At 40.5% G+C, this 16281-nt stretch overlaps 1 protein-coding gene across 1 annotated transcript in view; it reads left to right on the forward strand.

Annotated features, from left to right (window-relative positions):
* The first annotated feature begins 311 nt into the window (after window positions 1-311).
* cpxm2 (carboxypeptidase X (M14 family), member 2) overlaps window positions 312-16281 on the forward strand; it is a 55846-nt gene continuing 39876 nt past the window's right edge. The window contains exons 1-3 of the mRNA XM_036533860.1: window positions 312-547; window positions 5079-5180; window positions 14241-14350. Coding sequence (XP_036389753.1) covers window positions 373-547; window positions 5079-5180; window positions 14241-14350 — 387 coding nt within the window. The 5' untranslated portion in view covers window positions 312-372. The remainder of the gene's footprint in view (window positions 548-5078; window positions 5181-14240; window positions 14351-16281) is intronic.

The raw sequence follows: 16281 nt of genomic DNA on the forward strand, positions 1-16281 counted from the left end.
TTTTCTTCCTCTGCCTGTCTTTTCCTCCGTCTCTCTCACTCACTCTCTCCCCCTCACACATACTCTCTCTCTACCTCTCTCTGTCTGTTTTTTCCAAAGCAAGAATTCGCATTGACCCCCCTGGCTCTTCAGTCTTAGTCAGTAACTTGGAGCTTTTTTTTTCCTCTGGAGAAGTTTGCAATCCCCTTTGTGCTGGAGTCGGGGTGAGGCAGGAGGGCAGCCGCCGGGACTCGGAGACAGGACGGGACCGCGCCGATTATGTTCCCCCCGGCGCAAAGAGGATCCCGCTGCATGCTCCTGGCTCTGTCCCTGCTGGGGCTGCTGGGATTGCTCCTGGATGTCTCCCACGGCCATGAGGATGAGGATTACTACATGCAGGAGCTACTCTCCCGGGAGCTGTACTACCGCGTCCCAGGACCCGAGGAGCCTGCTCCCTTCTCGGAGGCACCGGAACCTCGGGCCAGCCTCAAAACTGCCAAAAAAGACCCCGGAGGCCAGAGGGAGAAAGCCAGGCAGACGGAGAAGGTGGCCAGTGACGCTAAAGCAGGTAACCTCTCCCTCTGTTTCACGCTGCCGTTTTGTACACGACCTTAGCAATACTTTGAGTGTATTCTTACCCGGCATCTGGAAAGTGTTTCACTGCAACATATACTTTCCAGGGGGAGCACTGTGAAATATTAACTGCACTTAAAGAAAACCTTGCCACTCTGTAAACGTAATAGTAAAATCTCTTCTGAAGTGGTAGTAGTTCTGTACAGAACTCTTGTGGTTTACTGAGTTGTCACTACTCTCCACATGCAGAATAGTCATCCCTAGGCTCTACAGGGGCCCTGTCAGTTTACGGCTGATGACTAATGGCTAATATTGAGATCATTATTAAAGCCCTCTTTGGTTAATCCCTTCCAAAGCCAAAGATCACAAGTAATGTGCAGTTAGTGGCTGCTCTTTTGGGAAATAAAACTTTTGCTGAATTTTTCTGTGCATGTCGGACACACTTTAACAAGCTTTTAAAAATCAGCTGTCCTCATATAATCTGAATGGTAGTAAAAAAAGAACATTTTCTGTAGTGGAAACTTCCCATATGGTGGTATACCATAATAGCTGTTGCTATTCACTGTTAAAGTGAAGGCTTTTTTAACTCTGGTCTTGCAGAACCACACACCAGAGCTGTTGTCATTCAAGTTTAGTTCTTAGTTAACGTGGGTCAGGGAATACACATCTAGATGTGTTAGCTGTTAATGGCTATCAGCCTCATTGGGTGGTTATAAGTACTTATAAAAACGTAAATGTGTAGTTAACAATGTGTTGAATGAGCAATTGCATTTTTAGGTCAGCTAATATGCACAGTTCAGCTCCCCAAGAGAAAGTTGATGAATAGCTGGGTTGAAGTGGAGTTCAGACATTTCTTCTTCCTATTAAACAGTTCAAAGGGAGGATTAGTGAGGAAAACTGTGGAATCAATGTTTTCAAACAGCTTAATTAATTAAGCTAAGAGTTACAACAAGAGGCTGCATGGACACGACATCTTCAGGACCCAGACCGAGAGTCCAAAAAAATCAAGACCAAAGCCAGTTGTATGGAAGGGAAAATTTTGTTTTGGCTGAAAAGGCATGGTTTTACAATAACAACAGGGAAAAATATATATTTGTCTTTGTTTTACCAAGAGTGGTTTTTGTGAACTGAAATTAAATTTGCCCCTGCAAATCAATATCAAGGGCTTTTTATCACAGTCAGAATCTCCGAACAGAAGAAAAAACATTTGCTCATTTTAATATTTAGGGTGGAAAACACCAGATTAAGGCTGAACAATAACTACTCTTTATTACATCATAACGGTAGAAATGTAATGTTAGAAACGGACAGTCAATCTCTTTTCTGTGTGCAAGTGCTGAGTGGTGAAAATCAACCTCCCTCTCATTTGAGTCCTCACCTTATGTAGACACTTGCATTGAAGTGCTTAGATCAGAGACAAGAGCATAGTGATGTCAAACAGCCAGGTGGCCCCCACAAGGGAAGCCATGTCTAATACTGTTGGGGTAAAATCAGGAACACATTAAAACAGTAGAGATGCCTTGCGCATATGTGGGGTGCCAGACATGTTTACGGCTACACAGCGTAAATTATTTCTACCTCAGCTCCCGTCAGCGTGGCAGGTTAAAGCTCTGCGCAGTATGGACGGCAATGCTACGTCCGAACGAATCAAGCCCAGAAGCGTACAGGAGGGTAATTAGGAGCAGCTGTGTCTACAATGACAGATGTGCTCAGGCATCTTTACATACGTGTCTCGGCAGGGATATACCTGCTGCAGGTGGAAACTTCGCAGAAATAACAGCCTGGCTCTAAACGTGGCCTGTGAAAACACAGTAAGTCCTGTCCACTCTTTTTTTTTTTTCATCCAAAACTTTGGCAGGGCAGCCACTCTTTCGGACATTAGGAGACCAGCACTTGAGCATGGATCAATAGCCAGTGTGATTCATGAGTGGCTGGGTTGCGAAGGGCAGCAGTGTAGCATAGTGATAAGGAGCAGGGCATATAACTGAAAGGTTGCTGGTTCAATTCCCTGCTGGGGCACTGGGGTACTATTGGGTTAGGTACTTAACCCATAATTGCCTCAGTAAATAGCCAGCTGTATAAATGGATAACATGTGAGGATTATAACCTATGTAAGTCGCTTGCTAAGAGCGCTTGCTAAATGAGGATAATGTAATGTAGTGTAAAAAAGTGTGTATAGTGCTTGTTTGTATATTGCTTGAAATGGTATGCTGCTGTGGAAATTGCTCTTTTGAGTGTTGTTTAAATATTTAGGAGCAAAACAGGCACAATTTTGTTTTTCCTGGGAATGATAAATTGTACCTTAAATATTTCACCCCTCATATTAAAATCAAAATGTATAGTGGCAAAACACAAAGCATAGTTAATACCAAAAACAGTTTTGGGGCAGAAAACGTAGCTATGGCAACAGAATGTTGATGCAGAATGGTAATCCCTGGATGTGTGGGGTTGTTGAAATGATAGATGGGTGTACACATTAAACATACCTGTCATTTCAGATGTCTGAGATCACTTACCAGATATCACTGTTGAAGTGTGTCCAAGATAAATTCTGACATTTGGCCATGTTGGGGAACTTCATAGAGGTAGATGTGTATCAAGGTTTGGCTAATCAATCAGGCTGTCTTGTGAATCCTTGGTGCTTTCATTGGCTCTTGTGTTCATCTGGAAGGGCCCTGCTGCTTACTGCTGTGCACGCCAATCATCTCCCCTCTCTCCACTCATCTAGAATGCCCTCCCACACTCCCTCTCATTCTCTCTTCTTCCTTTCACAGATCATCTCTACAATCACAGTTTCTTTGAACTGCGTGATTACAAACCTTTACATTGCAACATTTCTTTATGTCTCCCATGTCTAAATCTCAGTTCTGGTCTATTCAGGCTCCCTCGAATGGCATCACATCCTATTACATTTTTTTTAACTGGTGCAACCCGTGATCAAAGAGCAGGGAGAGGCCGTCAATAAGCAAACGCTTATTTGAGTTAGCGATTACGTGGTCACAGAGTTTAGATAAATGATACAAAAGTAGCAAAAAGAAATAAAAGCATGAGTCATTGCATTCATTTTTGTCCAGCTGCATCCACTTCCATTGTTGTGGCTGTCTCATTTCTTTTAAGTTGCATTTTGTCTTTCATCTTATCCCAGTGAATGTGCACTTACTAACACCAGTAAATGTTTGATCACTTGCTTACAACTACAAGCACCTCTTTGATCTTATGTTTGTGTCGCCGATTTGGTTTTTGTTTTCTTTCTCTCGTCCTTCTTTCTTTGCTTGTAGTGCCTACTTAAAAACACTTGCTTTCACATTGTAACACACCCAATTTAGTGTATGTAAATTAATCAACTCAGGTAACAGATAATCAGGCCTACCTGGATTGTGTAATTTTCATATCCTTTGTAGGAGGAGTGTTTTCAAGACAGTAATGCTATTCTGCAAAGATAATTGTTTATTCGTTGTATATACGTGACCAGGAACATTTCTAGCTTTTGAAAAGATCCGGGGATAAGTCAAGTTTGCCTGGGGCTTGTCTTTGTTTTGAAGGGAGATCGGCATCGGTAGGTTGGGGAGGTTACATCTACCTTTCTAATAAATGAATATTATCACACCTTTGGACGCTGCAAGTCAAGTTCCGCTCTGTTACAGTCTGTTGTTTTGCTATAAACACCTCCTTTTTCAGGGCGAAAATATTCGGGGCTAGGTTTAAAATATTCGGGGCTATAGCCCTGAATGATCTGACCTAACAATGCCACTGTACGTGACCCAGGAGAAGTGCATTCAAATAATAATAATTATTACTATAAGAAAGGGTCCATTCTGACTTGGCGGTAACATGCATAAAAATGTATAATCAGTTCATCTGATTACATGTTGATGTCTTTTCAGGTAATGTAAAATTTTATGATTGCAATGAACTCTGTGATGGTAAGTTATGAGGTATGTTGGGTTGTCAGGATTCTTGTCTAACTCTGCTCTTTCTCACTGTATCAGGACCCATAGAGTCTCAGATAATGCAGATAACGTGGGACAATGTAAAGCACGGCACACTAATTCTGTTTTCAGGTGAAGCAGGGATATTGACTTTGAAATCATGGATGGAGACTTCAGTGTTTTGTCTTTCAAGAGCTTCTGCTGCTGGTATCTGAGGAGACCTGCGTGTTGAGACCCACCTCAGGCCTGAAATCATCATTGATTTACTGTCTGTGAAAGTGTGTGGGGATGTGCACACTGGGTGTCCTAAACAGACAGAGTCTCCCATTCTTAAACCAATCCAACGGGATGCTTCCTTTTCAGGTTAATGTCAAGGCTTATTGTGACACAGTGAGATGGGTATTATATGCCTCTGTTGTAGTCACCGTCAAAGCATTGAGAATAAACACAGATATTTTTTCCCCGCTGTCCAGCACCGCATGGACATTCTTGTGTTTCATGTGCACCCGCTAGCTGTGCCTACACTACCCAGTGACAGAAGGTAGTTGTGTATCATTTGATTGACATTTGTCCATGTAATGCTTTTTCCCCACCCAGTTAAATCTGGAAGTAAGAAAGTTGACAAGAACAAGAAGGGCGGTTTGAAGACTCCAAACAGCAGCAGCGAAGGGGAGGGGCAGTACAAGTCTGAAAGAGAGGGTAAGTGTATGGTAAACTAGCGCTTTGAGACAACCAGGCCAGGAGAATTGATGGGCGTTAAGCTACTCTCCAACCCCCAGTAGGGATACACTATGATTAAATCTGTCTCGGGCCTTAAAACATGTGCCTGAAACTCCTTGTATAGGAACGGGTGCGGCGGCAGGGGGTGCAAAAACAACACGGAAATGACAAATGTGTCTGACTCCTCTCGGAAAGAGGGAGAATTCGAAACCTGAGCATTTCCAGCGAGGACAAGGAACCTGGCAAGGGAGCATGCGGTTTCAGATGAAAATGAAGTCAGAGGCACATCCCTTTCTTTTTTTTTTTTGAAAAATGATTTTCTTTTTTTGTCTTGTTGCCATGGATCATGTTAATAATTGTTCACTAGAAGCCAGGATCAATGGAAAGGCCATTTGTCCTTTAGCCAGCGATGACTGCACACCATCACGCTATTCCAAAGCAACAACATCATAGCCTCCCTTCCCCTGGACATCTGTTGCACAGGACAGTAGCTCAGAGCCATGAAAATTGGCACGCACGCTATCTTTGGGGCAAGGCAGGGTGCTACTGCAGTGCTGTTGCCATGGGGATGGCGACACAAGGAAAAAAAAAAAGCTTGCCTCAGTTCATCAAGAACTGTGAAGGAACACCAAAGAATGAACCAGAGGTGTTTGAGAGGCAAATTAACACCAAGGGGAAAGGCACATAATGTGGCCAGATTCGCTATTGGTGTGGCCCGCATTCGAGCTGTCTCAGTGGATAAAAGATTGGATTGAAGAGTGGTTATGTTCAGCACCGGGAAAGGAGACACACCTTTCCCAGCCTCCTGTCAGAGAAAGATGGAGCCCTGTCCCACAGCACTGCGTGCACTGAGAGTGAGAATCGCATGGCTATGGCTACCCGAGACGTTGAGCAGGAGATAGTTAACAATTTTCCAGGAGGGAAAGCTGGCGTTAATTATACAAACATGACTTTTGGCAGGCTTGTATTGCATGCCTAAATGAAGTATATCATCTGTAGGACCATTGTACATTTCCCCCATAGCAGCAGTGGCAGATATTTTCCAAGATCGAAACAAATGAATCAAATTTTATTTGAAATAGCGCCCATAAAGGACCTTTTTCAAAGAGCGCTTAACAGATCACATGCTGTAGAGGCAATTCGTAAGATGTTCAGTAAGTACATGTTACATATATTGAAATATTATAGAAATGAGATTATATAGAAAATATGAAGACTTGCTGTTGAAGGGATGCACAACACCTAAAACCAATCTACACTGTGAAAAGGTTGGTGAAGACAAAAAGGACAAACTTAGTGGGTAAGATGCAGGGCTTGTAACTCAAAGGCTACTTGCTTGACTCCCAAATGAGGGACTGTAGTTATACACTTGGGAAAAAAAGGGTAACATTAACATGAATAGTCTCTGTACATATCTAGCTGAAAATGCCGTAAATATTCAGCTGTATATTTTGATAATACAGTAATACAGTACAGTAAAAACTGTAACCTATATAAGTTAAGCAAAAATGTTATAACTTTCTTTTGATCCCCAAATTGCAATCACAGATTAACATTCAAGAGCAAATACACTGAATCTGGTTGCATGAGTAAATATATTTATTCAAACTTGACAAAGTTCAGTTTGAACTGATACACACATTTTTTACATTATCAGGGATGAATAGCTGAAACATCAAGAATCAAGATGAGCACTAGCTAATTGTATTCACATTTTCATGGGACAAGAATCTTGATCGGAGTCCCCAGCGGAAAGGACGATCATCAAGTTTTCTCACGTTTAAGGCAGTTAGCTTTGTCAAACACAACAGAAATTCTATTGATTTTTGTTAAAACGCTCTTTTTGAAGTGCAGCTGTCTGGCAGAAGTTTAGGGAGCATTTATTTCTGGATCAGTGATTCAGTGCAGAGTCAGAGTAATTAATCCATTTACGTGATCGATGTACTTTTTTGCTCATTCTTTTGATGTCATAGATGAATTTAATTTCAGGAAGTGAATTGACTCATCTTAACAGCTGGTGTTGTTTAAATGGCTTCTGTAGCTGTTTTTGGGAAAATGTTACCCTTCGATTGTGATGCCGCTTTCCACTCTCACATCTCCACATAAAGGATACATCACTGAAAAATAGTTATAAATTATTCTTACTGTCAGTCTCACAAAGTGGGAAGTGTGACACATGTATAAACAGAATAAATTATTGGGTATTTCCTCTATTGCAGTCATAAACTTATACAGCATTCAACAAGTCTATTTCTGTAGCATCAGCAGTGATAACACCACAGTGAGAAATCTAATTGTATTTAATTGTATCATTTGATAAACAAATGTAATTAAACTGTAATCCTTTTATGACATCAAGATAAGCATTCTTTGATATTTCTTCCAATGTTATTTATATTCATTTTCGTGACAAAAAAAGTTATGAAATGAGATCTGATGATTTTCATGCTCGTATGTACTTAAAATCCTTAATCCATGTTTAAACTCTGAGAGATCCAGTTATAAGAGTAACGAAAGTACTCATGGTCATTGTTTTACTCTGATTAATCCCACCAGTTCTGTTGGCTCTGTGGAGTTATTTGACCATAATGGCTTTCTTCTGACCGTGCACAATGTGATTTTGCTTATCTGCCTTTAATTTGGAAATGTTGATTTGTATTATGGGGTAGGGGCAATTCAGCATAAAATTTGATTTGAGTAACATATATATGAATTTGCACTTGAAAAAGTAATATATATGTACATATGAATATTGTATTTGGCTTTATATTAACTGTACCTTCCTGAAATCATCTTAAACCATCCATAACACAAGCACAACATTACTGTTTAAAAATACAGTGCTATAATGTCATGGAGTCATAGAGTAATGAAGGACATGTTATGTAAAAAACTAAATCAATTTAACCAAAGTGTGGTATATCACCCCTGCCAGTAGTTATATAACACATAATTCATTTATAACTGCTTTATTAGACAGTCATTAATGGCATGCTCATGTAGGTATTATGTATGCAGCATAACAGCCTTCTAAAAATCTTTGTTTTTCCTCCCAGATGGCATTAAATTCAAGAAAATACCCTCCCTCTACCCAGCTATCGTTGGAATTTATGAGAATGATTTCAGAAGAGCACTTTGGTTCTCTGAGACAAGTTTAATGGATAGAAGTAACTGTCACATCATACTATCCAAATGGCCTATAAAGCACAGTATTAGGCAGGGTAGCACATAGCAGTCTGGTGTCTTTCTCCTGAGACAGATGGCTCATGGCTTTTCCTGCCAGTCTGGGGTGAATGCACAATGCAGTGTAATACATAGGTAGATAAAGTGTCAACATGCTTTCCATACTCATTACATAGATAATATTTTAGAATAATTCACATTTTTATGTTAAGTTAAGCTCAAAATTGGTATTTGTACATTCATTTCATGCGTGTGTGTGTATGCGTGCACGTGCGCGCGCGCGTGTGTGTGTGCGTGCATATGTTTGTGTGCATAATCCATGCATGTATGGTCTTTTAGATTTGATTTATTAACTCATGTCTTTTTATGTACGCTTGTCTGCTTTGGTGATACAGTCTGGGATGCAGAGGCTCAGAACATAAGCTAGCTCATCGTTTATGAAAATTAACAGAAGAGTCCAGCCCTGGAACTAATGTGTTCAAATTCAGGCAATCAGACCGAACGGACATTTCGAGATGAGCTTGCTTGGCGCTTTCAGAGAGAGGGACAATTTCAGGGAAACGAGCACGATGAAGGGATCCTTCCCAGAGCGGCCGTTGTAAAGCCGTTTCCTCAGCTGCTACGGTTCCGCTGTTCATGTGAGGACAGGCCTTGGCCATTGGACAGTGGTGTAATAGAAGCCATGTGCAGCGTATGCTGTATGTACAAACAGACATATGCAGAGACGGAAATACCTGCTTTGAAATCCCATAGCTGTGGTTTGGGGAAAAGCTCCCAGCAGTGTGATCTAGAGAAAAGGCTGCTAGCTCTCAGGATTTTGCAACAAAAAGAGAAGAGAATCATTTGCATTTTGGTTTTAGGGTGAAATCAATGAAAGCAATCAAGTGAGCTGGTTACACAATAGATGCTGTATAGAGCTACATTGAGAGAAGCTATAGAAACAGTTTGTCAAAAGTTTGAGTGTCTCGTCTGACAGGAAGAACAAAACAACTCCTTTTATTGAATTATTTTACCTCCACTTTATTCAGAATGAGTCAATGACATGCAATCCAGTGAAAATTTAGGGCCTGTACTGTTAGTGATAAGTTAAACCTTTTTCTGAGTTGGAGATTTTTTGAAAGCATTTGAATTTGATTGATCAAGTAATGACATCCTTTTAGCCTGTAAAATATGATTTCATCTGCAGTACAACACTGTAGCTTTGAATCAGGACTGAGATGTTATGATTCCTTGATGTAACATTAATGTCACTTATATCAGCACTTAGTCATTATATGTATATAGCTGCATTGTTTAAAATAATCTGAAAGTTAGTGGCTACTTTCACCTGGAAATTGAATTGTAGTTTGTATTTATGGTTTCCACTAGGGGACAAAGTGGAAATTTCCATTTTACATATTTGCTGCCACCTAAGTTGAGTTTTTTCAAGTGCAAATCAATTATTGTCATTTATGCAGTAGGTTATTGCTTTTATCATATCTTCACACATGAAAGGTACACCTGTAGGACACCTCATAATCCTTTGAAGCGCTCTGTGACAGTTATTTTTTAAAGAGTGCTGTATCAAATAAAATTGAATTTGTTGACTGATTTGCCTGAAATGAATGACTTCAGATTAAAGAAAAGGGAAGCACACTCAAAGGCAGCACACTCTGCCTCCTGGGCTGAAAGAAATCGTGGACGGTTGCTTGAAAATCACCTCCAGGAAAAAATGTGTAAAGCCTTGCAGGAAGTGTAAGATGTAATACTGTAGGAACTGTATGTGTCCCTGGATAATAGAGGCCGCTTAATAAATAGTGCCTTCTGCATCACGTGTTTCCCAGCAAAACAGGTTTGCTTTAGAATTTCCCAAATGCCCACAGCAATTAGCAGTATTCCTTCTCTGAGCCTTGAAACCCCTAAAGTGTATGTTTTTTGTATATCCATAATGTATTTTCAAAATTAAGAAAAACAACCTCTTTGAACAAGTCCTTGCAATGGGAAAAGACCACTTAGGCATATCATGTGCTTTAACAATCCCGGTCCTTAACAACCAAGACAGTTCATCCTTTTTTCCTGTTTGGAGATTAACAATTGACTTGATTGTGCTCTATTTTAGATCAGACACGTAGTAATAACAGTTATTGTGTGATGAGGTCCGCCGAGATGTTTTTGTCAGTCCTCAAGACTTAATTATATAGCCTTCGAATCATGTGTCTGTGACAGTAATAGCACTGGTGAAGCTCTGAGGCTGAAATGTCCGTATGTTTTCTGCATTGCTGAATGCAGGGCTATATTATCCCGAAGACACAAGAATATATTACATTACATTCATTTAGCAGACACTCTTATCCAGAGTGACTTCCAGCACAATAGAACACATGTGTATCCATTCAATTAAAATGAGCAACAGTGTCAGACCAGGCTGGCAACACTCCCAGACCAGTGAGTGTGAGCATAAGACCAGTGAGTGTGAAAAGGAGAATGCAAGAGGCAGAAGAAAATAATAGAGAATAGATAAATAATAGAGAATAATGCTGTTTTGGCTGTTAATAATAATACTGTTTTGGCTCATACACACTCATACACGCACACACGCATGCACGCATACACACACAAACACACACACACACACACACACACACACACACACATACACACGCACACACACACACACACCCATGTGTAGATTGCTACTGAAACAAAAATAGAGTTACAACGTGGAAGTTGCATCTAATTAGCGCTGAGCGTTTTGTGATTTTATGTTACGCCAAACCAACTGGACACATGACCCTTGCTTCTGAACCACAAAACGCCTGCTGTTCCCATTTAATATTAGACTTCCCTGCCCAGGACTCCTCTGTTTATGCTGTTTATTTTTTGTGAAGGGGTGCCCATTTCTTTTGATGCCTTTGCTGATTGCTAGGCCATAAAAGAGCGCTTGTGTGAGCATGCCTACAGTTGGCGCAGTAGGCCGTCTTGATTGCTGCTAACGGAGAGGTGCCTTCATGCCAAGCCGAGAAAGAACATTCTGGCACCAGTGCCGCTCCGGTTCCACAACTGGCTGCAAACTCTGTGATTGGATTAACTACACCAACCATCAGCCAGTCAGCAGCCAGTTACCGTCACTCAGGGTCATGCTCAGCATGTGTTTGTCATAAATTGCTTCTTGGCCATAATTGGTTGTTAGAGAAATGTGGTGCATTTATTAATGGGGCCAGCACATCAAGACTTCCTTAGTTTGGTAAGCTATAGCTATCTGCATTTACACCAGAATTTCAGAATAAGAATAAAGTTGTACTGCTGTTGGTGAAGTGGTAACGTGCACTCATGGTGGAGGGAAAATACAAGAGATGTGACACTGCAAAATGAAGCATGAGTTAAAACTCAATAAAAAAGATTTTCCTTTGTGGAATGATTCTGCAAAATTTTTACTTTGATGCTGCACCAAAGCCTCAAACACCGCTAAATCTCTCTTTGACCTTGCTTGAGTTTAAGCCTCTTTGGAGACTTTGAAAAGCATGGCTATCACAATGATGCCAGGTATTTCAAAATGACTTCAAAATGTGCCAAATAAACCAGCAAGAGTTTAAATCTTCCTGTTTTCAAGGAGGGGGGAAATATTCAGTTCAATTTATTTAATTACTGTTTGTGAAGGATTTCCTTGATCCTGAAAGCTCCCACTGATTCAGCATTTTTGTTTGGGGGAAGAAGGAACAACGAGATGTTAATATCGAAATTATAAAACTTTGATTTGTATTCCTCCTTGTGAAATTGTTAATGAATTCTGAACATCCAGCTTGCGCAGGCTGTAAACAAGCCTCCCGTGGTGAATGACTTCAAAAATCAGTCTGCCTTTTCTTTTTTTCACGCCCCCACAATGCACACACACACACACACACACCACCTTCAGATATGAGATATGCCATCTGAAAATATTACCAAGTACAGATTTTATGCTTTGCCACATTGTAATATCAGGCATCACTCACTCACACATATTCAGTCAGGACTGGTGAAATGGCGAGTCATGCAACACCCTTGCAACACACTGCTTGCGTGATAGATTTTTATATCTATATATTTATTTATTTATTTATATTTGTTTAACCTGAAATTCTACTTTCAAACTGCACTTTTGAAATGAGGGATGCTAATCTTAGGAAAATATATATTTTTTTTAATTCCCAAATATAAATCCTAACTATTCTAAATATGTCAAAATACACAGCAAATATTTGAAAATTATTGTGACTTTTGTGTATGCTGATGCTGATGCATCTACAGTTTGTAGAATATGCTGTTAAACAGGTACATATGTTGTTAAATAAGTACAGTATATGAAAACAGAGCATGTAATAAAGCTGTGATGCTGACACGCTTTTATGCATAGTAGTATTGACTGACATGAATTCCTTTTACTGTGTACCATTACTGAATCCCTATTTTAAAAGCCTTAGTGGTGATGACTAATGCACTGTTTGGTTTGCTTTTCTCACCTTTCTGTTTCTGATGGAAGATGCTAATGACTAGCGACTCGTGGTGCTAATAAACAGAGAAATACGCCCGTAATCACTTTCATCATTACCACTGCAAAAGTCACACCTCCAAAAGGCGCGCATTGACAGCTTCTTAAATTGTCAGAGCTGAAGAGAGTGGTGTTGCGCCTTGTAGAGCATATTGCTGCTGATGTACGCAATATTGTATCACACCCTTCTCTGCTGCCTAAGACTCACTCCATAGGAACACATATTTGAGTAGCATGATATTAGGTTAGACTCAACCTTTAACAAAGAGTAGATTTAGGACACCAAGAGTTTGAGTTTGTTTGATTGGTGAGTTTAGTGTTGTAGATCATAACCTTCTCAGACCCTTGGAAGTACAGTCATATATTTCACTGAACATTCAGTAGTACGGCCATATCCATCTTATTCAATTTCAGTACAGTGTGTGAGTGTGTGTGTATATAGATATATGTCACGCGTACTGTATATCTAATATGTCATAATGTAGACGTAATTATATCAGCCTTATCCTGACATTTGCGCTAGCGTATGCCCTAAGCCAGGATGACTCACATTGCTTATGTTTTGCATATCATACAGCTGAGTGCTCACATAAACAGCTCATCTTAAGCACCTTACTAAAGGGCACAGAAGAGGTGACCCCACCAGGGATCTGAACCTGCAGGCTTCTGGATGCAAGGCCAGGTCCCAAACCACTCAACTGCCACCCACAACATGCTCATCGTCATCTGAGTGCAGTGTGTGTTATTATGTAGTAATTAACGGTGCACAGTATGAATGCATGTACAGTACAGTCCTCGCACCCTGCACACAGATGCCTTTCACAAATGTTTAATTGCCTCATTGATTCAGTTCCCTCATAAACACCCCGCCACATCTAATTTTACACTCAACAAGACAGAGAGATAAATCAGACAGAGCTACTGGGTGTGAGGAGATCTGTAATCTGTCATTGTCCAACTGTTCCTTTTTATCCCAGCTGAAAATGAATCCTGCTGTGAAATCAATTAGACCCCACAATCGACAGGCCCCTTGCTGTCAAACCGAATCCACGGTGATGGAAATGACCGAGGAGAAGCATGGTCAATACCTGCGTCCGTAGTGGTGATCCATACCCCAGAGTGCATAAGGAGACCTTTATGTGTGAGACATCAATATGTATCGTTGGACAACAGCTCTGGATTAGATTGATTTTTCATCCCAGTTTCTGACTGGAGGAGCATTTTGTCTAACGCACCTTGAAAAACACCTTGAGATTCAAGGGGGCACTGGGAAGGAGCAGGCAGGAGGAGTGTGGACGAGCAGACTCGGGTCTCCTGGTTGAAGGTGACCTCTGCTTTTTCCCTGTCAGAATGCCCTCCCATGGGACTGGAGACGCTGAAGATCGATGACTTCCAGCTCCACGCCTCCACAATGAGGCGCTACGGACTGGGGGCCCACCGGGGACGGCTCAACATCCAGGTGGGTGCCGAACTACTTCTACATGTGTGCATGTATGTGTGTCTGTCTGTCTCCGTGTATGTTACACAGATGAATTTGATCCCTGTTGAAGATGCTGTCTCCCAAAAGCAGGTTTGTGGGAAAAAAAACAGTGTGAGAAACCCTATTTATGATCTCAGACTTCTCATGCCTTTCGCAAGTGGATTGTTTGCCTTATTTCATGAATATGTTGACTAAGCTGGGAAACCAACTTAACTGACGAAATGACAAAACAAATGACCAAATATATTTCCTTCTGTTTAGCCAGAAATTTCAGCCAATCAAAACCACTGCGCAAGTGTGACTGAAGACAGTTCTTCTGCTGAATGGTCCACAAACCTTGTACATTATGGGCAAAGTGTAGAGTTGTGGGGAAGTAAACAATATATTGAAAAGGTTGCAGGTTTGAATTCAGTGTGAGGCACTACTGTCATGCCCTTGAGAAAAGTACTTATCCTGAGCTGTTAGTGTGCTGTAAGTATCCAGCTGTGTAAATTGACAATATGAAAAATATAAGCTCCTCCAGTCCATCTGGCTAAAGTCATATGCAGAGCAAATAATAATTTAACACTGATCCAAGAGGTCAGCAGATGTAGAAATGCTTGGGATTGTTCCCAAGTATGTACACATATAGAAAAAAGGACCTTTTAAGGTAATTCAGTGTAAATTGCTCATGCATTTTTGATGATAATTATGCAGTGATTACTGCCATTCTTTCATTTTTATATATTTCTGATCTCACACTCAGAGCCAAGTCCAGAATGTAATTTTTACAGCATCTTTTAATGCGTTTGATAGTATAACAACAAAAACTGCTTATTCAGCATGAAACAGTAATAGAGATGATTCAATTACAGTGATGACTCTCTACGAGTAAACACTCGCTGTCTTGGATTCCCTCACACAGTTTCCCACATGGATCCAATAGAAGTGAGTTTGTTGGTGTCTGCATGTCTCTCTCAGTCAGTGACGTCAGACTAGATTCACCACCCTGGCTGACTTTGATGTCTGAATGGTGGCCTTATGTGAGTTTGGACTTAATAATAATGCTAATAGTAATTATTACTATTATTTATTTTACAGAATGACATTTTTGCACTATTACCCCTTTAGTCTGGAACAATACTGAAAGGATAATTACATAACAGAAAAATATAATTCACTTAAATTATGCAGCAAAGATTGACACATAAAACAATTCCAGATGAGAAAATAATTCAATTTTGCTTTTCATTATTGTTCAAATGCCTTATCTATACCACGAAAAGGCTGAAGCCTTGAAACATATTTAGAAAAAAAAAGATATTTGACAAACAAGTCTGCCACATGAAATGATTAAAACTGAAAAAAGAAAACAATCAATCTGACGCAGAATCTCAGTCAGACAACCGCAAGGCGATACTTTGCAATGAAGATGGCTGCGATTCTCCTGCATCTGAAAATGAAATCTTACTCGCTTAATGTGACGTGAAAATAATAACCCTGTTATAAAATAAGGGGGAAAAAATCCCCAAACCTAATAAAAATGGATTGGCACGGGGGAGTTAAGAATTGTTTCCTGTGAGAAAGAGAAGCTGAGTAAGGATATGAAACAGAGTGCAGTTGTGGCCTGATTGTCTCATCATTGCGGATTGCGCTGTCCTGGAAAAGATTAAGCTAATGACTTCAACACACTCTACAGCACTGTATCCACAGACAACCCAATAAACAAACCTTTTGTGTGCTGTGTTTACATCCCGGCTCTACCATAATGCATGTGATACATTTAGGGATGTGCGGAGAGTGAGCGAAACCTTAAAAGCGGAGAAACAGGATCCCCAGAAGGAAAACTATAGATGAAGAGAGAGCAGATGCAAGCCATTGGAGGAAGCCAGTTTGCCCCCCGCCCCTCTTTTTTGGTGGAATCTGCAATT

The sequence above is a fragment of the Megalops cyprinoides genome, chromosome 1 (genome assembly GCF_013368585.1).
Source record: "Megalops cyprinoides isolate fMegCyp1 chromosome 1, fMegCyp1.pri, whole genome shotgun sequence".
NCBI lineage: Eukaryota > Metazoa > Chordata > Actinopteri > Elopiformes > Megalopidae > Megalops > Megalops cyprinoides.